This window comes from Schistocerca cancellata, chromosome 6, assembly GCF_023864275.1.
Source record: "Schistocerca cancellata isolate TAMUIC-IGC-003103 chromosome 6, iqSchCanc2.1, whole genome shotgun sequence".
In the NCBI taxonomy this organism is placed as follows: Eukaryota; Metazoa; Arthropoda; class Insecta; order Orthoptera; family Acrididae; genus Schistocerca; species Schistocerca cancellata.
This window is the reverse complement of record NC_064631.1, coordinates 95411806-95437053: the sequence shown is the minus strand read 5'-3', so window position 1 is coordinate 95437053 and position 25248 is coordinate 95411806. Positions and strand designations below refer to the sequence as shown.

The window sequence follows — 25248 nt, the reverse complement described above, 5'->3', positions numbered from 1 at the left end:
GTGAGCGATGGTGATCAAGCTACACGCATGGCTGCAATTAAACTCCCCAACAGTGATAATGAAGTCTATTAATTGTTTTGGTATATTTCTGTGTAAACTCTCAACGCACTGAAATTCTACCTCGCCTACAAATCATCGCCGGATGTTTTGGTGTCACTGGTCCGACATACTAATGTTTTTTCAGTTGTTTAGCAAGTCTCCATTGTTACGAAGCAGCAACACACGAATCATCCATTACAGTTTGGCAACTCCTATCATCTACGTAGTAAAGCATGAGCTGAACATATTTCCGATACAATTATATCTTGTTCGAGTGAAATATCTGTGGACTAACTTCAAGTCTATTTGACTTCCAGCCTATTTACCAGATGAGGTGAGACAGTGTTCAAGATACTAAATTGGCTCTGGGTAGAAAATGAGTCAAATCTCCATCGGACATCCAGAACTGAGTTTTCCATGGTTTTTCTAAGAAGTTTGACTCGAATGCCACCATGGTGCTTTTAAAGAAACCACGTCCAATTGATTTTCTCATCGTAATGAAACCGACTTTTGTCCACACTGTTTCGCGGTCGACTAGATATTAAACCTAATAATTCCGTACTTCTTACCTTTATACACCATAAAGATCGTTTGGAAAGTACTTTATACAAGGTTAGGAAGCCGTCCTCAGTGACTCTTGTTCCCTGTTGTTGCGCCTGATTCCGAATGAAGCCGATGTGCTGGAATGTGTGTTCTATAGAGGTAAAGCCGCGGCACCTGCAAACGATAACAACATGACATGGGTGCGGCCAACCCAGGTGCCGCTATAGCTTTTTTGCATCGTACCATGTCGTTACGATACACGGGCATTGTGTGCGCCTTTTAAGTCTGATAATTGAATAATTTTTCATAGATCCAACTGCGGGCACCAGATGCAAATGCAATTATTGGTGAAAGCCATCACGTTCAGGGTTTCAATTATTTTCTGCAGCGTCACACGGGCAAAAAGTGTAATCACGGGCAATTCCGTTCGCAATCGCGGTTATATAAAACACGAGAGATAGGATAACAGAAAGCACACCATGAGGACGTTATTGTTTCTGTGGGTACTGGAATAGGTAGTGATTAATTGAAGCAAACTTTTCTTCTGTTGTTCAAAATCGTTCTTTATTCTTTGTCATTCACTTGCATTATTTTAACAAATTTACAGAAAGATTCCTCTTCACATCAAGCACAAGTCTGTAGGGAATACGTCTTTACTTCAGCAACGATAGTCAGCAGAAAAATATCTTTGAGAATTTGCATCTGTTGTTGCTTTCAAATAATGTGAGAGCAGTTGTATATGATCTTCTGCCTCTCACTGCTTCTTGTAGCCTTACACCGAATGATATACACATGTTACTATATGAGTGGGATGAATATCACCCAATGGAAGATGGCAGTAGAGGTGACTTTAATCTACAGCCCGACCAAGCAAAGTGTGTGTTGTTTAGAAAGGCGTTGGTGGTTTTTAAAAATACATAACACGCACTACGCCAGCGAAGTATTCGTTCCGCAGTAATATATATTTTTCTTTTAAGAAAATAATAAGGCGAAATGAAAACGTTATACCCAGTGTTGTAATTTCTTTAAGGAAGCCATTTTGTTGCATAGATAATTCATTTACTATGAAACGGAAACTCTGTTTAACAATTAGTTACTTTTGCCCCCTTGGACAGTATGAAGATAAATAAAAATAAAAATTGGCAAGCTGAATCACCGTTCCACACAACGATACGGGGAATTGCAACACGTGATAGCCTCACTAAAATGCATTACCGTAAATATCGAAGTGGCCTGATCAGCGTTTTAAAATCAAATGGGATGCATATCAGGGAACTTAGCGGCACTACTCCACTCCGTCAAAACACGCCTAACAGTACCGTCCGACCGCCGTGTCATCCTCAGGCTACAAGCATCACCAGATGCGGTTACGGAGTGGCGTGTAGTTAGCACACAACTCTCCCGGTTGGTCTTAGTTTTCGTGAACGGAGCCGCTACTTCTTAAGTAAGTAGCTCCTCAATTGCTGAGTGCACCCCACTTGGCAGAGCCGGACGGTCACCTATCCATGTGCTAGCCAAACCCGACTGCGCTTAACTTCGGTGATCTGACGGAAACAGGTGTTACCACTGCAGCAAGACCGTTGGCGCACGAACTTAGTAGCACTGTAATTTTTATTGCTGTATAACTCAATAATGCCCAAGGGGGGGGGGGCAATATTACTTCATTTAAGAGATTTAAAGTGGCTGTGGATCCAGAGGTACGTAAGATTATTTTCGTTTGCCCCGAGTACACGAATGCATAAAGTGGCACGGCACTCCACAGTGCTATTGCGATTTCGAGTCACTACTTTGATCGGCCTGTAGAATTTCATTTGCTCGGACTTACAGAAGCTAATCTTTGTAGTGGAGGCAGTGAGAGAATGGACAAATTGTTCATAGATCTGAAGAATGTATATTTGGGCAAGACTTGTTGAACTTAGTGCAGTAGGTACTGCCACTAAAGACGTCTAGCACCTCAATTACAGAAGACTGTGTGGACTGGAACAGACCACAGTCTAGACAGTGTGATGCGAAGAGTGCCTCTGGCGGGGTTCCGCTGTATGTACACGTTTTCCGCGGCAGCAGGTAACTGTCGGCCCTAGTAGTAACCTCCGACCCCGCCGTAACCGCCCTTGGAGAAGCCCTGGCCGTACGAGGCGCCGTGCTGGCCGCCGAACTGCTGTCCCTGCTGCGCCACCTTCTTGCCGAAGTCGTCGTAGGCGGCGCTCTGCCCGTAGCCCTGCTCGCCGCCGTAGAAGGCTTGCTGGCCGCGCGAGCCCTTGTGGCCGGAGGCGTCGTCGACGGCGAAGCCGTGGCCGAAGCCGCCCTTGCGCGCAGCCTGCTCGGCCGCGAAGCGCGCGTCCTCCAGCTTGCCGCCGTACTGCGACCCGTCCTGCACGCCGAAGCCGCCCTGTCGACACGCGAGACGCGCCACGTTTTACACTGCTGAAGATGAGTCACAGGCCGAAACGTTAGGAAGGGGACAGCCGCATAATTATTTTGTTCGTCTGCATTTTGTAGTGTACGAGGCGTGTTAGTTGAGCAACGGCAATTTCATAATTCTACATTCTGTGTTATTTTCGCGCGATTTTTTTGTTGTTCCATTGTTAAACGCCTGGAAAATATCTACATCGTTAACCATATCAGGTACTTAGTCTGTAGTCGGGTGTCCGAAATGTTACATGTGTTTTGACAGTATCGGCATGTGTTTTGACAGTTTCGGCGATTATTTTCTATAAAAATAGACCAGTGAATTATTAGAAATGTAAAAACTGCTTTTTGTGAGTCTGCTATCAGTAAAACAAGGATTTGCGAGTGATGTAAGCGTTTCGAAAAAGTGTCGTGAACAATCAGCAAGTGACTGATTATATTTGCGTATCAGCTGGCTCAAACCACGAAATATTTTGTGATGTTTTGTGTATGGAACGTCTTACATCATAATATGTTCTAAAATTGTTTACTTTCGAACGAAAAAGGGGTAAAAGCAAGATGTTCATGAGTACCTGTGTGAAGTGAACAGCAGTGCAGACCTACCGAAACGTGTCGTAGCAGAAAATGGAACATGGGTTTATGGCGTCGCAACTATGGCCACAGCTGGCAAACAATCATGTTTCCCTTGCTCACCAGGCGAATGCCAAACTAGGGACTGCGTAGGATTTCGTAACTTACTGGGATGTTTGGCCGAAAATGGCGAAATTTTGCAACAATCCACCCTAGTCTCACGAGTTATGATTCAAAGATGTAATAATATAGTATCTTTGTCATTGCTTTGTGAACTGTGTAGCTGGTTTGGTGCAAAAGAGGTTGTATGAAGTAATAGAATTTTTAAGAAGAACAAACCCCAGGTTGGGTTAATGTGGACAATGTTACTGGCAGTAGCGAAGTTGTGTCCGGAAACATATCAGCACCAACAATAGCCGCAAAGGAACTTCATGATTCTGATCATTATGTCAAATCACATTGTTCACAGATCCATTCTGACTTTGTATGATTATAAATACATTTATTCGTGTAATATAATGTAGCAAATATATCTGAAAATTGGCATTATACCGTCCATGACAATTTCTTATGGACTGTGGCTTTGTGTTTAAACATGCGCTGATCGTTGCTATGTTATTGTATTTCCTCCAAGTTTGTCGTCCCTTCGGACATATTCCATCTATAAGTAAATGCCGGCCAGTGTGGCCGAGCGGTTCTAGGCGCTTCAGGCTGGAACCGCGTGACCGCTACGGTCGCAGGTTCGAATCCTGCCTCGGGCATGGATGTGTGTGTGATGTTCTTGGGTTAGTTAGGTTTAAGTAGTTCTAGATTCTAGGGGACTGATGACCTCAGATGTTGTCCCATAGTGCTCAGAGCCATTTGAACCATTTTTTTATAAGTAAATGCCGGAATTCTATACATGAAGTATATTATGCTCTACACACTGGACGATATGATGCTGTTGCCATTAACACCAAAGTAAATATTATTAATTTTCATGCGCTCTGGAAAATATACGATTAGTGCGCGCAAAGACGGGAGGAAGAATAATGGTGAAATTAAGCAGAAGTATCTGAAGAGGCAACCCAGCCAAATACGAAAGCCGCTAAGAGAATAGGTGAAGAGTTTTTAGTGACGCAGACAAATTCTTTTATAGTCTGGGATTTCATTAAAATGTTGTTGAAACTTCAAATAACATTTCGGGTAATGTAACTTCTTGTCATTTCCAAGTGAACTGTTAGAGATATAAACTTAAAATTTTCAGTGCACTTACTACTTATCACTTCATGTATTTTATCATAGCCTCCTCAAAATATATGAAAAATAAAATATCGGTACCAACAGAGGGTGGAGAAAAAGACATTACAATTTATACAGCTATAAAAAGTTAAAAATTATGTTTGAAGAACAATTGCCAATGTACTGAACTCACTTTGACAAATTATGTCAAATTTACCGATCACGACATTCCCAAAACAATATACGAGTATTAATAGACATGTGGTGTAAGAGAAAACCTTCCTTGAATTTTTCGTGGCAGGTATCGGAGGGTCTCCTTAATCAGTGTACTGCATTTTGTATCGAAATATACGGGGTATCGCACGAAATGTGTTACCAATCTCGCTGGGATCTCTACAGCAGTACCAGCAGGGCTTGGAAAAACAAATGAGTTACGAAATTACGTGTAATTCACGATACTGCCGCTAGGAGACTAGTACGCAGCAGTGCAACTGGGAATATCCAGACGCTCCGTTCAACGCATTTTTAAAAGTGACCTCCATATGTACCCATACAGAAGCTCACTGAAGAACACAAGCAGCACAGACTACTTTTTACTCAGTGGGCGGAAGATAGGTAAGAAACTCTCAACACCGTTTGGTTTTCAGACGAGGCGCATTTTCATTTAGACGGTATGGTTAACAAATAAAATGTACGCTTTCGGGCCACTGAAAACCCACAAGTGCTTCATGAACGACAACATTAAGCTCCGAGGATTACAGCATAGGCAGCAATTTCCACTCACGGACTTACTGGACCTTTTTTCTTTGAAGAAACTGTGAACAGCGAGCGTTGTTTGAGCATGCTTGGCAACAGCTTCATTCCACAGATTCTTGCTACTGCCTTGCCCTTCAACACGCAATGTTTCATGCAAGATGGACCAAGGCCACATACTGCAAACACTGTGTTGAAATTTTTACACGAGCATTTCGACATGCGGATCATTTCAGTCAGGTTTCCCGGTCGCTTCAATGACGGACAAAATTGCCCCCTCCCCAATAGTCCAGACCTCAATCCATGTCACTTTTTTGTTTAGGGGTACCTAGAGGAAAAAAATTTTCCGAAACGTCCACGTGATTTATTACAGCTCAAAAGACTTATTCTTCAGGTTTACAGTGAAATTACGGAAGACATGTGGCGTAGGGTAACCACTAACTTCAGTGTTCGTTTGAAGGAAGTTAGGAAATGAAATGGTGGACATGTCGAGTATACGCTGAGTTAGTACAAATCTCCATGGACAGCTCTTCATTGTAGTATATGTTCCTTTCAGATTGTATTGACAATAAAGTTTATATTCAAAAACAAAATGGTAATACATCTCGTTCGTCACCCTGTATATTGTCTAGAAGACAGACAGGCGGAGTCTCCCCCTGTGTCTTTAATTTGCATTCTTATATGGCGATTAGCGAATGGCGACGAGATATGAAAGGAGTGATGCAAACAAGAGAAATGCAGGTGGAGAGCGTGGAATTTGCAGACGGTACTTTAATGTCGCCGACATAATTGGAAGAGTTTTTAGTGTAAATATTTTTTTTTTTCGAGAAGGGTCAGTTACTTCTCCGGAAACGAAAGAGCAGAGAATGTGTAGTTCCACGTAACATTCAAATGGAGCAGACGTAGCATCTGAGTGGAGCCCTTCAGAATCGAAGCGCAGACTGCGAGGCTACTGTACGGGTGGCGCCGGCACTCACCTGCTGGCCTGTGTACTTGAAGTGGTCGCCCTCGTCGCTGGCCTCGTCGAAGAAGGTGGACGTCTGTCCCGACTCGTCCTTGTGGTGGTAGTTCTGGAAGCCCTTGCTGCTGTGGCCCTTGCGGTGACCACCTCCGGCCTTCACCGCACCAGCGGTGAGGGCTGAAAATACAAGTCAGCCCACTAATTAAAAGGTTGTGAGCTATGCATGACGCTTCAGCAACGCACGATTGTGTAAATAGCTTTCGTGTATTACCTGCGGAAGTTACGTCCACTGCCAAAGCGTTTCAGGAGGAGGCAACTGTAAACAGTTCTTAGCAGTTTCTGACGAATCCAAATTTGCTCCACACCATGTATTCACTAGGTTACTAGGGTACTTAAGCAAGGCTATTTAAAACAATACCGACATGCTGCCTATTTCTTATCCCTCGGTCTTGTAGCATTATCAGTCAAATCGTTTCACACTACCTCCGTTTCTTTTTCTCCCCTCAGTCACTGTTTCTTCGTACAATCACTATGCAATGGCTTCAGTAAAATAATCGAGCTAAGCCGGCCGCTGTGGCCGAGTGGTTCTAGGCGCTTCAGTCCGGAACCGCGCTGCTGCTACGGTCGCGTGTTCGAATCCTTCCTCGGGCATGGCTGTGTGTGATGTCGTTAGGTTAGATAGGTTTAAGTAGTTCTAAGTCTAGGGGTCAGCTGGCCTCAGATGTTAAGTCCCATAGTGCTTAGAGCCATTTGAATGGAGCTAAATATTACGAAACAGCCATTCCCATAACTCCACGCGTAACTGTTATCATTAAGATGTGTTAGACCCGCCTCTGCATTTCATAGTTAATATGCCCTGATCGTTTTTGAGCTCCTGTGATCCTACAATCAAAATACATACGAGTATATTACAGATTATCTGTTCCACACATTACCTGACGTAGACCTCACGCTGCCCGGTTTCTCTTACAACTTGAGTAATTTTTCCGCCGTGTTACAAGAAATACTTAGCACCTTGTGCTGAACCTCCCTCATATTTTGTATTCCAGTCGGTCTTATTCTTTTGCTTGGCGTTCTTCATAAGCCCCTTAGCTATCTTTAAACAAAAGGAGGATTACTCACTGAGGAGCTTGTGATGCCACGTAACAAAAAGAAAAAAAAAAAAAACGAAACACCAATAACGACGACGCTTGTTGTACGCGAAGGGTCGTCTTTCCTAAATAATGAGTTGCATTGTGGACACACGTATCATTGTGAGATTTTAGTTTTGTTTACTACAAAACTAAAAATTTGATGTCTGTGTTAACAACTGTGCGCTAACTAGTTCTGTTTCTTTGTTGTCGTCATACCATTCTCGAATCTTGTACATGACATTCTCTTCTAGAGCTTCCTACATTTTCCTCTACATATACAGGTATATTCCGGAACGCACTGAACGTATAACTGTATATCATCCACAGTCTGACCAGTTCCTTTGGCGAACACTGCGAGTGTGTATTGTCATTTTATCCTCTCGCCACTCCAGTCCCAGCACTGGCGTGCAAATTCCAGTCGTTTCCCACAAACAGCAGTCAGCATAGGTGCATGAATCAGGTGCCCGGCGCTGAGGCCCATACGCAGCAACATTCGCTGAATAGTCGTTCAGGACAAACTGTTGGTAGCCCCCTTGGTTCATCGGGCAATCAGTGGCTCAACAGTTGCGCGTCTAATCGCCCATACTCCTCTCCGCAGCCGTCATTCACACCTGTCATCAATGGTCTGCAGTGCACCACTCTTACCTCAGTTTGGATACCGCCATTCCACCGTACACGGTATACTTTAATCACGGCGGCAGGCGAAATGCTTACAAACTTAGCCGTTTCAAGAAAGTTTACACCCTTGGCCTGAAAACCAGTGATCATTTTCGCTCCGCTTCCGCACTATGAAAACAACTGCACTCTTATCCGCATCCCCTCGGCTGATATTATATACCCTCCACTGCTAGTGCTGCCACAACCCGCCAGGTGAGCCGAGCACGCTAACGCGCTGCTTCCTGGGCTCGGGTAGGCGCGCCGGCCCCGGATCGAATCCGCCCTGCGGATTAAGGATGAGGGCCGGTGTGCCGACCAGCCTGCATGTTGTTTTTAGGTGGTTTTCCACATCTCCCTAGGTGAATACCGGGCTGGTCCCCACTTCCCGCCTCAGTCACACGGCTCGCAGACATCTGAACACTTTCGCACTGTTCCATGGATTACACTCGTCGCAGACAGTTGTGGTACACTAATTCCTTCCCGGGAAGTACGGGGTGGTGGCAGGACGGGCATCCGGCCACCCCTTCAACTAGCATTGCCACATCCGATTAACCATGCCGACCCTGCGTGTCTGCGGGCAATAGGGCACAAGGAAAAGAAGAAGTAAGACTGCTAGTGCTGCCACCTCCCGCCTGTGTTCGAGTGATCGCTGCTCGTTGACGTCGACCATAGGGGGAGGTCACATTAATGTGACCGGAGCGCGTAGACGACCGGATGATCTGCGAAATTTTTGAAGCTGTTGGTAATTGTACGCCAGGTGACATACTGAGTAAGACCAGGAGTAATCGCACTTACTCCCATGTTTGATACTCCAAATGATCGTACTTTGGTTAATGAGTGTCGGTATGTTGTAGAATCGACAGTGTTTTGGAAGACAAGCAATACTGGATGCATACGCTTGCCTTGACCAGGTAGTCAGACTGACAGCGATGCCTTCTGCTGTGACGACGTGACCATCCCCACTGCCGCAGTTGGGTGAGAATCCGCTGGATGAGACGTCTACTTTTCCCGGCCCGTGCTGTGCTGCAATATAGCCCCTGGCCCGGGGCGGCGCCGCCCAGAGATAGGGCGCGCGCCCCCACTCCATCACCGCCGGACGTTTCCCAAGAATAGGCGAGTCCGCCGCTATCGTTAATATTCGCGCGCCGCCCGGACCGCCACGTAATTTGCCGCCAGATGAGTTACGTGAGGTGTTACCACAAGCGCCGCCCCCTAACTAGTTTGTTATGCGCGTTCTTGCCGCCGGCCGGGTGCCGCGACCCTCCCGAAAGCGGAGACCAGCGCCTTAAAAACCGCGTCCGTCTGGAGCAATGTTTTCACCTGGTGGCTGTTCTTTTATCTCACAGATGTAAATCTTGAATTTGCTCCCAAGATGGCTCTGTAGATGCGAACCTTTGAAAACTTGGCGCGAAGCGAAAATACAGGGTGAATCATATCTCTGCCGACAAACTTTCAGAGATGTTAGTATGGATCAAAACAAGAAAAACATGTCTGGTAACCATGGAATCTAAAATGCTTACCTTAAGAGTTATTAGTACTTGTTCATCTCTGATAGTGTAACGTCTTTCCTTTCCATGTTTTCAGACGAGCTAGTATGGACAAAACCAAGAAAATAAGTCTACTAAACATGGGCTCTAATGTGCATACCTTATGAGTTAGAACCACGTGTTCACAGTAGTGAACAAGTGATTGTAGCTCGTAACGTATGTGCGTTAGCGTCCATGTTAACTGGATATTTTTCTCATGTTTCCGTCTACGCTATCACTTCTAAAGACAAGGAAAGTAAGGAGCTTTGCATAGAATGGATACGTTTCACAGTAACGAAGAAAAACAAGTACTCACAGCTCTTACGATATGCACTTTACACAACTCTTCTGTCTTGTTTTAGTCCACATTGCCGTCTCTGAAAGTTTGTCGGTGGTGGTCTGGTTTAGACTGTGTACTGGCCACAGGTATGCGGTGACAGAGCTGTAGTTGTGCTCAACTGTACCGGAAATTTAAGTTTCCGTACTAGCGTGAAAAGTTACAGCAACTCTCTGTACTTTCTGGGAGTAAGAGTTGTGAGGAAGGACTGATTCAGACAGAAACACTCAGCATCAGCTTCAGATGGCGTTCGCGAGATAATTGCGGAAGTGTGGGTAGAAGACGCCATCGGCTCGAATATGAATCACTGTACTAGTTCGTACAAATGTGTTTGAAATGTAAACTTCCTATTAAGCCCACATCTAATTGAGCTCAACACCAGTCGCACGTAATCGTATTTTGAAGAGTGAAACGCCGTTGAATTTTTTTAGGATTGCGGTACTGGCACCAGAAACTCCATTTGAAAAATCTTAAGTTGGTCCCGATATCTCTGTAAAGAGACTAGTCATTTGGTCCCCACTTTTTCACAATTCATTTTGGTGTCCTGCCGACGTGGAAATGCGTTAGCTTGTTCATTGGCTTATTACAAGGGGCTTCAGGTCCACCAGATTTACAAACTGAAGACCAGGAACACGAAGTAGAAGAGGAAAAATTAGTAGCAAACACTCATTTTTAATAAGACTCCAAAAAAAGAATCTTTTTATAATTCCTTCTCCAACATTGCATTGTGCCGCACGCTGTCCATAGTGGTCAGTATTTGGCTGTTCTTACTACGGAGGACCGTGGAAATGATCCTATAAGGGGAAGGTACCATTTGTAATGAAATTATTCTTGGTACTATCCCTCGTCATTACAGAATAGTAAAAGCAACTGACATTTCGACCGTCTTTGCAGCGGTTCTCTACAGGACGACTAACTGAAGGGGTCAAAACTTCAAAATTTTATATACTTGGGAAGACGGGTACCGCCAAACGTTTTTTGCTCTCTGGCTCATAATAACGTACCCAGGTTCTGTCAACTGTTAAAACACATGTCACCAAGCCACCCACGTTCGGCCTGAGTTTAACTATACTGAATAGACTGTGGAATGTAATATACACACACGCGTAGTCTTTTTTCATCGAAGACGTCTGCGAAGCTGACTGTTTACAGAGATCATGATTCTTCACACCAACGATATGAGCAAATCCGATACTGATAGTCGGTTTCGTGACCCAAACCAGTTAAAGAAACAGGTCGATAGTTAGCCATCATGGCGTCAGGCCAGATCCACAGTTTCATGTGGCGCAAACTGCTAGAGAAGACACATCCATGGCTTGTCAACATGTACGTCCGCTTTTAAATCCATCTGCCCGCTGATAAATCAGTCTCTTGCTAATGAGGCTGTGATCATGTCTTCGTAACATTCTCCTATGAATTACTTGAAATTTTAGGTCCCCTCACCACATAAATCTTACTTTGAGTTTCAACTCTCCTAGTCAACATTCAGGTGTTCCCATGTGCTGTCACACTGTCAAACGTTTCCCGCAGTGGATTTTGAAATTGAGATGTCCGTCTCCTGTACTACTGTAAATTTGCTGTCACTGTCACACCTACGTACTTGCGCGATGGCTGTTAACTGAAACGTTAGCTAATTATAACGCATTCTGAAACTTCCTGGCAGATTAAAACTGTGTGCCCGACCGAGACTCGAACTCGGGACCTTTGCCTTTCGCGGGCAAGTGCCTTACCATATGAGCTACCCTACCACGACTCACGCCAGGTACTCACAGCTTTACTTCTGCCAGTACCTCGTCTCCTACCTTCCAAACTTTATAGAAGCTCTCCTGCATTCTGTTTCGAAAGTAACAGCACCTTAACTTCCAATCCGTCACTGTCGGCGTTGGTCTCGTTCCGAGCACATGTTGCCCGTTACGATACTGGAAAATCACTTACGTTACTAGTTTCTGCGCTGCTGTCATTCTCACGTGACAAATGACGCTAGCCATACACTTGAAGCCATATGATGTAGGCAATTTGTCTGACGGTATCCGAACTTGCAATTACATTCTGGCCTCTGTATCGAAGCTTCCGTGAAATGTCACACGCTTCTCTAAATGGGTATGTTCTATATTTATGGCAATGTGATTCAACGATATCATGCAGAATACGTAATCATAGCCAGAACCAAACATTATGCGGCTGTTTGAAAAGTTTCACGGAAACTACCGCCATACCTTCAAACTACACTCATGTATAGGAGTAAAGGAGCAGCTACTTTACAATGGAGTCTGAAGTAAATGTATGGCAATGCGTATAAAGGCAATAATCAGAACCAGGCGGCTGCTGGCATACTTGAAATATCATGCGTTACACTTCTACACAAATACGCCAAACGATATTGCGCAGAATTTTTTCCTCGTAGCTCAACGCTCTGTTGCTTCACAACGGGGCTACGGCGGAAAAGGAACCCACACTTCAATGTGGAGTCCGAGCCACGTGTCGTTCCTGGTCAATTTTCTCATGATTGGCAGATGAACGCTAGTTTGAAAGAAAACTGAAAATTCCATGGTCCGGCCGGGATTCGATCCCGCAACATTCCCGGCTTTAGATTCGCGATTTACCACTCTCTTTGTTCGTTTGTTCCATCCGTCTTTTTCTTCATTTTTCTTCAGCGATTCTGTGTGATTGTTACATGGAATCTGTCAGATCCCATCGATGAAAAGATCAGAATTGTTACTACAAAATCACGACTCGTTGGACCATACTAAACACTTCCATCCAACTACTTTCAAATCTCTGTGTGTTGTGCCCAATCTTTGCGAATATTGTTAAACTTTGGCTGCAATATGCATTGGTGACAACGAAAATATGTGCACGAGCCGGGACTCGAACGCGGATCGTCCACTTGTCTCGCGTGTGGTCGCTTTGACCGCCTCGGCCACCCGAACACGCTCCCCATATCGGCCCAAACTTCCATACGTCACCCCTTTTGTCTAAATCCTACACTCGCACAGATACTAAGAGTCCTTTAAAGAACCAGACAAGTAATTAAACATGAAGCCCAGTTATTAGGCGTGAAATACTCTATTGCAGTGCCTGTGTTGTTCTGGTGTACTTTGCATGTATGTCAGAAGGACACGGCGAAGTACATTACAACAACACAGGAACAACAGTACGGTTTCCCCCTGCCATTTGATGACGTCTCCATGTCGACCGAAAGTACTGCAGTGGTTCCATGCACACACCTGGCAGACTCACGCCACTTAACTTCCATGGCGTACATCGGTAGTGGAGGGTAACGTGACGGCCAGGTAGCAGTTAAGGGGTGTGCCTTGGTTAGTGGCGCTTTTTTAAGTTCGTTTTGTATAATTTCTGTTCCATACCTCAATAGGTATCCAAACGCCTTGGCGCAGTGGTAACGCCAGTTCCCGTCGTATCGACGAAGTTCAGCGCTGTCGGGCTTGGCTAGTTGTTGGATGGGTGACTGTCCGAGTCTGACGAACGCTGCTGGCAAGTGGAGCGCACTTAGCTTTGTGACGCCAATTGAAGTGCTATTTGCTTAAGAAATAGCGGCTCCTGTCAAGAGAACTGACAGCGGCCGGAAGAACGGTCTCTTGACCACATGCCCATATTAGCATCTGGTGACGCCTGTCAGCTGAATATGACTTGGCGGTCAATCGTTATCGTTCGGCCTTCCGACGCCTACTCAAACCGAGTCTAGCGTAGCCTATCCTATGGCAACAGCCTATCCCATGCCATTTGACGTTCAGCCAACTATCGGGCGAGGTGTTGGTGGGGCGTAGAGACTCCCAGCTGGGAACGTTTGGCAGTGGTTTTGCAGCGTGCTGTTAATAACCTGCCAGAGACCTGTGTGAGGACTCACCCTGCTGGCCGCGAGCCAGGCCGTGCTGGAAGGCGCCGCCCTGGTTGTAGTTGTTGAGCCCGCCGGCGGCGCCGCCGTAGAAGCCCTGGTCGGCCTTGTTGACGGCGCGTGCGCCCTGCCCGCCGGAAAAGGCGACGCTGGACAGCGCGCCCGCCTCGCCCTTCTTGCCGCCGCCGGCCGCGTAGCCGCCGCTCTGCGCCAGGCCGCCGCCCCCGGACAGGCCGCCGGCGTAGCCGCCGCCCCCGTAGCTGTTGAGCGCCTTGCCGGACGCGAAGCCGCCGCCGCCGCCCACGCCGCCCAGGCCGCCCACGCCGCCGACGCCGACGCCGACGCCGCCCAGACCGCCGACGCCGTAGGCGGCCACGGGGTAGTAGCTGCCCAGACCTGTGACCGAGCGGCTCTGATAACTTGCCACAGCCAGCCACTTAACTACAAAACAGTCTGTGATTCCATTACTTCACAGCTTTGTATCACTTTACACCTTATGAAAAAAAAAGGAAACAACTGTGTGAATTTCAAGGTGTGCAGGTGGCAAGCAAAGAATGGAATGCAGAAGGGTATTAGGAATACGCAGAAGGTAAAAGAACCGAACTTGAGAATGGTATTGTAGATAGAGAAGTAAGTGAAGATGGGCTGGAAGATACGTGAAGGCCGGCCGGAGTGGCCGTGCGGTTCTAGGCGCTACAGTCTGGAACCGAGCGACCGCTCCGGTCGCAGGTTCGAATCCTGCCTCGGGCATGGACGTGTGTGATGTCCTTAGATTAGTTAGGTTTAATCAGTTCTAAGTTCTAGGCGACTGATGACCTCAGAAGTTAACTCGCATAGTGCTCAGAGCCATTTGAACCATTTTTGATACGTGAAGGCAACGATATTCCCCCAGAGTTGTTGATACGTTTGGGAGACACAGCCTGATTGGTGTGAATTTTACCGGAGTATCAGCTTAACAGGCCATAGTTGGAAAATACTAACACGAATTACTTATCGATGAACGGAAAAATTGGAAAAATTAGAGAAGACGATGACAGGTAGATCAGTTCAAGTTCCAGGGAAAGGTAGGAACACACGAGGCGATGCTGGTTAAAGAAAGGTAAATATATATATAATCCTTTGACAATATGTCAACAGCGTTTCTGTGCTGGTAGCACCGGTTCGCATCGGATCACCAAAGCTAAGCGCAGTCGGGTATGTCTAGCAGTTGGATGAGTGACCGTCCAGGTCTGCCGAGAGCTGTTGACAGATGTGGTGCCAGTTGTGGAGCTACTTGACTGAGTGATAGTGGCTGCGGTAACTAAAACTGACAACAGCCGGGAGGGCGGCATGCTGACAACATGCTTTTTCCATATCCAAATCCACCGAGTACAAGAAATGAGATTAGTGATAACATGATATGCAGAGACCAGGAAGTAGATGGTGTATGGAATTACAGGACCATGGAAGCTAAAGATCATGTAAGAGCAGGAGTTAGGTCATAAAAAGAACACTGTCAGAGGTAAGGAGGACATTACTGCTCAAGAGAAGTCTACTATTATCAAACACGGCCTTAATTTAGGAATGAATCTATAAGAATGAATTTTGAGAGCGCAATATTGTGTTGGTAGTAGAAGAGAATAGAAGCGTTTCAGATTTAGTGCGATAGAAGGATGTTGAAGCCGGTCGGAGTGGCCGCGCGGTTCTAGGCGCTACAGTCTGGAACCGCGAGACCGCTAGGGTCGCAGGTTCGAATCCTGCCTCGGGCATGGATGTGTGTGATGTCCTTAGGTTAGTTAGGTTTAAGTAGTTCTAAGTTCTAGGGGACTGATGACCTCAGAAGTTGAGTCCCATAGTGCTCAGACCCATTTGAACCATTTGAAGGATGCTGAAAATTAGGTAGCGTGATAAAGGAAACGCGGAGGCCCTCCGCAAAATCGGCGCAAAAATAGCACATGGAAAATACTGCCAAGAACCCCGGACAATTTTAAGCGACATAAGGGAATGAATTCGATGGTACTAAAGGGAACTGCAGAGAGTAAACCTGTGGGGAAGACAGTGGTTGAATTATTAATTACGGTACCTAGGGTAGATTCAGATGAAGAAGTTGGAAGTTCGTACGGACCACATCAAACAAGCCAGAAGACTGATCAATTAAAAAGGAACTGAAAAAGGGGTGCAGTTGATCGTCATGCACGTATAAATGCGAATACTGTAACTGAAAACTTTCAGTCGCCTGATGTAGACAAGTGTAATGTGCTGCGAATACATAGAAAGAAAGATCCTTTATCATTTAGCTATAATATAGCAGGTCAGCAACTGGAAGCAGTTAGTTCCATAAATTATCTGGGAGTAGGCGTTAGGAGTGATTTAAAATGGAATGATCATATAAAGTTAATCGTCGGTAAAGCAGATGCCAGACGTTCATTGGAAGAATCTAAGGAAATGCAATCCGAAAACAAAGGAAGTAGGTTACGGTACACTTGTTCGCCCGCTGCTTGAATACTCCTCACCAGTGTGGGATCCGTACCAGATAGGGTTGATAGAAGAGATAGGGAAGGTTCAACGGAGAGCAACGCGCTTCGTTACAGGATCATTTAGTAATCGTGAAAGCGTCACGGAGATGATAAACTCCAGTCGTAGACTGCAGGAGAGACGCTCAGTAGCTCGGTACGGGCTTCTGTTGAAGTTTTGAGAACATACCGTCACCGAGGAGTCAAGCAGTATATTGCTGCCTCCTACGTACATCTCGCGAAGAGACCATGAGGATAAAACCAGAGAGATTAGAGCCCACACAGAGGCATACCGACAATCTTTCTTCCCACGAACAATACGAGATTGGAATAGAAGGGAGAACCGATAGAGTACCCTCCGCCACACACCGTCAGGTGGCTTGCGGAGTATGGATGTAGACGAAGATGATTTGCACAACCGAAACTGGCAGGTGTAATAAACTTTTCACGGCAGTTGATGGTTTTGTGTGTCAGTAATCCTGCAGCGCCAGAACATCGGCCACATACTGACTCACCTGCTCCTCCCAGTCCTCCCCCGTATCCCAAGCCGAGCCCGCCGACGCCGACGCCGACGCCCACGGGGTAGCTCTGTGCGGTGGCGATGGCCTCGCCCTTGTCGGGCACGTCGTGGATCTCGTAGACGATGCCGCGGCCGTTGGTGGTGGCCCAGGAGGGAGCGACCAGCGCCAGCAGGAGGGCGCTGAGGGCAGAGAGTGGCTGCATGGCTGGAGGCTGCTGGCTGGAAGCTGAACTCTGGCGGCTGGAGGCGCGCCGCGCCCTCTTATAGTGGCGCGCAGGCGACGCGCTGTGAGCCGGAAGGCCGGCGCGGCTGGCACGGCGCGGCCGGCCTTGGAGGCGGCGGATGTCTGCGCGGGGAGCGGCCCCGCAAAAACGCCGGCGTGTCACCTGGTGGCACCCACCGGCCGACAGCCGCAGGACCCTACACCCGCGGCGCGACCTTCGGTTTCGGTGAATTGCTCGCGTTGCGACAGCTGCGTCTCAAGGACGCGCCCGGCTTACTCGCTACATCTAGATATCACACCAACCGAACAAAGCCGGCCGGAGTGGCCGAGCGGTTCTAGGCGCTACAGTCTGGAACCGCGCGACCGCTACGGTCGCAGGTTCGAATCCTGCCTCGGGCATGGTTGTGTGTGATGTCCTAAGGTTAGTTAGCTTTAAGTAGTTCTAGGGGACTGATGATTTCAGAAGTTAAGTCTCATAGTGCTCAGAGCCATTTGAACCGTTTTTGAACCGAACAAAGGCTGAATCTTTCGAAGTGGTGTTCCTAGTGTACCACAGTTAAGGCTCTATGAAAGTTACTGACTGGTTTGATGCGGTCCTCACGATTTACACCCTCTTCACCTGAACCTCCCACTTACACCATACTTAATTAATTAATCAATCAACCACTGTCATTCCCCACAGCATTACCCTGCCTCTGCTACCATCGAATTCGTTCCTTTTATGTCCCACAAATCTGTCCCTTGTTCTTGTCAGTGTTTTCATGGGCTCTTTCTTCGCCGATTCTGCCGAGAAGCTCCACATTGCCTTTGTCACACAACGTAATTTTCATCATTAGCAAAATTGTTCAAATGACTGTGAGCACCAGTCTCCTAGGACTTAGAACTACTTAAACCTAACTAACCTAAGGACAACACACACATCCATGCCTGAGGCAGGATTCGAACCTTCGACCGAAGCGGTTGCGTCGTTCCAGACTGAAGCGCCAAGAACGGCTCGGCCACACCTGCCGGCTCATCATTAGCAGCATCAGCGGCTAGGCTAGGCAGTCGTGCTACAACGTTCCTTAATGGTCCTTCGATCTTTTTCAAGAGCCTTCCAGTCTTCCTAAAATTTCTTCCCCTTTCGTTTCGGCCAGCTGGCTACCACATGATAGTTTCATTTCCTCCGTACACCCGCCTTGCAGTATATCGGGGAACGCCAGGAGAGTTTGGTATAACTAGCAACACGTGATTTTTTTGTTCGATACTTCAGTCCAGCGAGTGATTCTAGAATCAGACGAAGTAATGTACACTAGAGAACGCCACAAGCAGTTGCCGCCTTTCTTTGTAGTTTTCGTTGTTTTGTGCAGTACTTGTAAATACACTACTGGCCATTCAAATTGCTACATCAAGAAGAAATGCAGATGATAAACCGATATTCATTGGAAAAATATATTATACTACAACTGAGATGTCATTACACTTTCACGCAGTTTGGGTGCATAGAACCTGAGAAATCAGCACCCAGAACAACTGCCTCCAGCCGTAATAACTGCCTTGATACGCCTGGGCATTGAGTCCAACAGAGCTTGGATGGCGTGTACAGGTACAACTGCCCATGCAGCTTCAACACGATACCACAGTTCATAAAGAGTAGTAACTGGCGTATTGTGTCGAGCCAGTTGCTCCGCCACCATTGACTAGACGTTTTCAATTGGTGAGAGATGTGGAGAATGTGCTGGCCAGGGAAGCACTCGAACATTTTCTGTATCCAAAAAGGCCCGTACGGGACCTGCAACATGCGGTTGTGCATTATCCTGCTGAAATGTAGGGTTTCGCAGGGATTGAAAAAGGGTAGAGCCACGGGTCGCAACACATCTGAACTATAACGTCTACTGTTCAAAGTGTCGTCAATGCGAACAAGAGGTGACCGAGACGTGTAACCAATGGCACCCCATACCATCACGCCGGGTGATACGCCAGTATGGCGATGACGAATACACGCTTCCAATGTGCGTTCACCGCGATGTCGCCAAACGCGGATGTGACCATCATGATGCTGTAAAAAGAACCTGGATTCATCCGAAAAATGACGTTTTGCCATTCGTGCACCCAGGCTCTTCGTTGAGTACACCATCGCAGGCGCTCCTGCCTGTGATGCAGCGTCAAGGGTAACCGCAACCATGGTCTCCGAGCTGATAGTCCATGCTGCTCCAAACGTCGTCGAACTGTTCGTGCATATGGTTGTTGTCTTGCAAACGTCCCCATCTGTTGACTCAGGGATCGAGACGTGGGGCTGCACGGTCCGTTACAGCCATGCGGATAAGATGCCTGTCATCTTGACTGCTAGTGATACGAGGCCGTTGGGATCCAGCACGGCGTTCCGTATTACCCTCCTGAACCCACCGATGCCATATTCTGCTAACAGTCATTGGATCTAGACCAACGCGAGCAGCAGTGTCGCGATACGATAAACCGCAATCACGATAGGCTACAATCCGACCTTCATCAAAGTCGGAAACGTGATGGTACGCATTTCTCCTCCTTACACCAGCCATCACAACAACGTTTCACGAGGCAAACCCGGTCAACTGCTGTTTGTGTATGAGATATCGGTTGGAAACTTTCCTCATGTCAGCACGTTGTAGGTGCCGCCACCGTCGCCAACCTTGTGTGAATGCTCTGTAAAGCTAATCATTTGCATATCACAGCATGTTCTTCCTGTCGGTTAAATTTCGCGTCTGCAGCACGTCATCTTCGTGGTGTAGCAGTTTTAATGGCCAGTAGTGTAATTAATCATTCAACCACTGTCATTCCCCACAGGATTACCCTGTAGTTCCCTCTGGTACCATCGAATTCGTTCCTTTATGTCCCATAAACCTGTCCCTTGCTCTTGTCTGTGTTTTCCATGGGCCCTTTCTTCGTCGATTCTGCGGAGAACCTCCGCATTCCCTTTGTCACACAACCTAATTTTCATCATTTGCAGCATCAGGGTCTAGGCCAGGCACAGTCGTGCTCCAGCGTTCCTTAATAGTCCTTCGATCTTTTTCAGGAACCTCCCAGTCTTCCTAAAATTTCTTTCCCTCTCGTTGCGGCCAGCTAGCTACCGCGTGATAGTTTCTTCTCCTCCGCACCTCCGCCTTGCAGTAGATCGGGGAACGACAGCCATTAGGAGAACTTGGCGTAACTACGAACACGTGCTTTGTTGTTCGATATTTCAGTGCAGTGACCGATTCTAGAATCACACCAATTAGTTTACACTAGAGAACGTCAGAAGTAGTTTCCGCCTTTTTTTGCAGTTTTCGTTGTTGTTAGACAAGACGTTATGTTTTGTGTAGTACTTGTAAATATTTCGCGTTCGACACTTTCAGTGCTGTGTAATACATTAAAGCTATTCGAAATATATTGTTAGTTCTTCAGGAGCAGAATTTTATGGTGAGTAAAATGCTATAATTTACGGAGCTGTTGATGTAACATATGGAAGCTTGAGTCACATTTCGTCGATCGTGAACCACCTTGTATGTTGAAACAGAACAGTCTTCTACCATGCGTTAATTTCAAGTGAACTGAATTACTTTAATTTCTTAACAACTTTACTGTCTCGAAAATGGCGATTTGTATTGATTCCCGACGCCTTACATTTCAGAACCTGTTTAACTTGTAACTGGTTTCTGATAATATTTTTCCTTAATTGTATTTCTCTTACTGATGATTGATGTGTAGTAGGGTGATAACGTTACAGATAGGCGATTAATCAAGCATAGTTCTGACAATATTTTCTCCAATGCGAAGCTTTCTAATGTCAGTGCAACATTTTTTCCCAGGTACATGACCATGCTGACCTTGCAAAATGTTTTCACATTTGGAAAAATCTTAATTTTCAGGAGTAAATTTTATGTTTTTGGTGAAAAAATGCAGCACATATAAAATGATTGCTATCATTTAAAAATGGAATATCAAAAGATGTGGAACTTCTATTACTGGGCTGGCTAGAGGCGAAAGTCTAAAATGTGTGCCACAGTACAACACTCACTCGCGCTATACCTTTATACAGGTGGAATGAGACTTTCAGCTATATTTACGAGGTTTTATTTTATTTGCAATCAATTTCTGTCCCCTGAATACAATAAACAAATCTTTGTAAAAACTGTACAAAATTTAGTACTGTACTATGTGTAGCTATTTTAAACATCAGGAGCCAAAACATTATAACCACATGCTTGCCCGCATCTCGAGGTCGTGCGGTAGCGTTCTCGCTTCCCACGCCCGGGTTCCCGGGTTCGATTCCCGGCGGGGTCAGGGATTTTCTCTGCCTCGTGATGGCTGGGTGTTGTGTGATGTCCTTAGGTTAGTTAGGTTTAAGTAGTTCTAAGTTCTAGGGGACTGATGACCATAGATGTTAAGTCCCATAGTGCTCAGAGCCATTTGAACCACATGCTTAATAGATTCTTTGTCCGTCCTTGGAACGAAACACATCACTGATTCTGCGTATAAGGGAGCCGACAGTTTGTTCATAGGTTTGTGGAGGTATGTGGTATTGGATATCTACGCACGGGTCATGTAATTCGCGTAAATAACGGGCAGCTGATTTACGTACGCGATGGTGCCGCCCGATAGTGACCTAGTTGGGTTCCATAGCGTTACGTCAGGCGAATTTGGTCGCTGAGATGAGTTCACTAAACTGCTCCTCAGACAACTGTAGCACGGTTCTGGCTCCGAGACAAGGGACAATTATACTGCTGAAAAATGACATCGCTGTCGAAGAAGACGTCAAGCATGAATGGTTCGCAGATGTCAGCATGTCTTCGATTACTACCTTACGTCCCATGCAAGGTACTGGACTCACCATCCTCCATCCGTGGCGCGCTGCACGTTTCGAGCCACCGTTCATCACGGTCGCAGCATTTGTGGACACTACCGTCGACCTAGTGTAGCGAAAATGCAATTTGCGCAAAGAGCCGATGCGTTTCAATTGATCGACGGTCGAATTCCGGTGGTCTCGTGCCCACTGTAATCTTACTTGGACGATGCCATAGGGGTAGTCTGCTGCGGAGCTCCATGTTCAACAACGTACGATGAACGGTGTGTTCCGAAACATCTGTGCGTGCACCCGCGTTGTGCTCTTTCGGCAGAGATGCCGCAGAAAACCATCTATCGTGCTTTACAGAGCAGACAAGTCTCCGAACGCCACGTTCTGTGAAGACTCGTGGACGTCCAAACATTTAGCGCCTAGTGGTAGTTCCACTGCCTTTCTACCTCTTTCCGTAATTGCTCACGACAGTTGCATGTGAGCATTCGACCAGCTTCGCCGTTGGGGACACACTCGTTCACAGGCTTTGCGTAATAATAATCCGCGCTTTGTGCAAGTCGCTTATCTCAACGGATTGCTCCATCTGCAGTCCATATCTTCGCTAGGGTGATCCCCGTCCGTGTCTGCTCTGATTACATACCGCGTAACGTGCCCTCAACAGTTCCAGGCGACATCCAACGTCGTGGTGGGCAGTGATCGTAATGTTCCTGCTGGTCAGTGTAGGGCTTGCTGAAAAATAATGAGTCCGATTTTTTATGTGAAAACTCTTAAAGCATTTTAATAAGCCACCTTTATTCATATCTTTATCTTTTTTTCGACATACTCACCCTGGCGACAAACATTTGAATGTCTGAATCAGAGTCAAGTCCTCGGAGGTGTTCTTTAAGTTTTGGAAATACACTCCTGGAAATGGAAAAAAGAACACATTGACACCGGTGTGTCAGACCCACCATACTTGCTCCGGACACTGCGAGAGGGCTGTACAAGCAATGATCACACGCACGGCACAGCGGACACACCAGGAACCGCGGTGTTGGCCGTCGAATGCCGCTAGCTGCGCAGCATTTGTGCACCGCCGCCGTCAGTGTCAGCCAGTTTGCCGTGGCATACGGAGCTCCATCGCAGTCTTTAACACTGGTAGCATGCCGCGACAGCGTGGACGTGAACCGTATGTGCAGTTGACGGACTTTGAGCGAGGGCGTATAGTGGGCATGCGGGAGGCCGGGTGGACGTACCGCCGAATTGCTCAACACGTGGGGCGTGAGGTCTCCACAGTACATCGATGTTGTCGCCAGTGGTCGGCGGAAGGTGCACGTGCCCGTCGACCTGGGACCGGACCGCAGCGACGCACGGATGCACGCCAAGACCGTAGGATCCTACGCAGTGCCGTAGGGGACCGCACCGCCACTTCCCAGCAAATTAGGGACACTGTTGCTCCTGGGGTATCGGCGAGGACCATTCGCAACCGTCTCCATGAAGCTGGGCTACGGTCCCGCACACCGTTAGGCCGTCTTCCGCTCACGCCCCAACATCGTGCAGCCCGCCTCCAGTGGTGTCGCGACAGGCGTGAATGGAGGGACGAATGGAGACGTGTCGTCTTCAGCGATGAGAGTCGCTTCTGCCTTGGTGCCAATGATGGTCGTATGCGTGTTTGGCGCCGTGCAGGTGAGCGCCACAATCAGGACTGCATACGACCGAGGCACACAGGGCCAACACCCGGTATCATGGTGTGGGGAGCGATCTCCTACACTGGCCGTACACCAATGGTGATCGTCGACGGGACACTGAATAGTGCACGGTACATCCAAACCATCATCGAACCCATCGTTCTACCATTCCTAGACCGGCATGGGAACTTGCTGTTCCAACAGGACAATGCACGCCCGCATGTATCCCGTGCCACCCAACGTGCTCTAGAAAGTGTAAGTCAACTACCCTGGCCAGCAAGATCTCCGGATCTGTCCCCCATTGAGCATGTTTGGGACTGGATGAAGCGTCGTCTCACACGGTCTGCACGTCCAGCACGAACGCTGGTCCAACTGAGGCGCCAGGTGGAAATGGCATGGCAAGCCGTTCCACAGGACTACATCCAGCATCTCTACGATCGTCTCCATGGGAGAATAGCAGCCTGCATTGCTGCGAAAGGTGGATATACACTGTACTAGTGCCGACATTGTGCATGCTCTGTTGCCTGTGTCTATGTGCCTGTGGTTCTGTCAGTGTGATCATGTGATGTATCTGACCCCAGGAATGTGTCAATAAAGTTTCCCCTTCCTGGGACAATGAATTCACGGTGTTCTTATTTCAAATTCCAGGAGTGTAGATGAAAATCGGATGTGGTCAAGTCGTGACTGTATCGAGGATGATCGATGGCAGTGAACCCAAGGCGCCCAGTTGAAGATGTCGCAGCGCTCGTGTGTGGTCTGCTGAAGAAGAGGCTGCTACATGTGTGGATGAGGTCCTCGAACCCGTAAAATTCGGGATACAGTATGCTCTTTGTCTCGCGCTGTCATTGTTACACTACACATCACTATATTACGGGCTATAGTTTGGAGGTCTTCAGCGACAGAGCGTTGCAACTTGCGTCAGGGAGACTGGGGAAGTCAACTGAATAATATGCATGCGTACAATATCATAATTGATGCTGAGAACAGATTAAAGATTTCGATGGCTTTATTTTTCAGTTCACCCTCGTAATTCAATTAAACTAACACAATTTCAAGTGTCATATGTGAACAGCAAAGCGTTAAAACGATAACATAAGGCAAGTGCTATGCGCTAAAATCAGAGACCTTACGACATACAGTTAAGAGCAGACAAGGCACACAAATTGTATGAATGTATATGAGATTATATAATGGGCTCTATATACCTTACGACGGGGGGTGTAGTAGTCTCTTTTCAGGGGGTAAAACTGTTCAGATGGTGAGGTGCATACTCCGTCTTTTATATGAGGTAGCACATAAAACACGAATGTTGCACACACCCAACGTAGCTAAATCATGTGATAGTGCGGAAAAACCATTAATATAGAACATTAAGAATTTCAGTACCTTTTCCGAGGTCTGATTTTAGATTTGAACGTGATGATTTGGGTGTGAATTGGCAAAACTAACCAATGTAAATACGAAATCTTAGCTCTGGTGTGATTCTGACGTTTAGAATAGTCCGACATCTATGTTAGCTTGAAAAGCGTTTACATGGCTTTGAGTTAGAGAAGCC

At 46.9% G+C, this 25248-nt stretch overlaps 1 protein-coding gene across 1 annotated transcript; it reads right to left on the bottom strand.

The window, feature by feature from the left end:
• Nucleotides 1-1119: 1119 nt before the first annotated feature.
• LOC126191457 (spidroin-1-like) lies at nt 1120-17237 on the bottom strand. Its single transcript, XM_049932333.1, has 4 exons — nt 17010-17237; nt 14015-14398; nt 6513-6673; nt 1120-2971 (listed from the first exon to the last, which is right to left on the bottom strand). Exons 1-4 carry the CDS (start codon nt 17215-17217, stop codon nt 2660-2662), a joined length of 1065 nt encoding a protein of 354 aa, XP_049788290.1. The 5' UTR covers nt 17218-17237; the 3' UTR covers nt 1120-2659.
• Between the last annotated feature and the right edge of the window lie 8011 nt (nt 17238-25248).

What these genes read in the sequence shown, in the direction of transcription:
- LOC126191457 (XM_049932333.1), bottom strand. Translation starts at nt 17,217, where the DNA reads ATGCAGCCACTCTCTGCCCTCAGCGCCCTCCTGCTGGCGCTGGTCGCT. An exon ending in GGGAGGACTGGGAGGAGCAG is followed by an intron (nt 14,399 to 17,009) that starts GTGAGTCAGTAT and finishes GCTCGGTCACAG; the next exon opens with GTCTGGGCAGCTACTACCCC. An exon ending in TCAAGTACACAGGCCAGCAG is followed by an intron (nt 2,972 to 6,512) that starts GTGAGTGCCGGC and finishes GCGTGTCGACAG; the next exon opens with GGCGGCTTCGGCGTGCAGGA.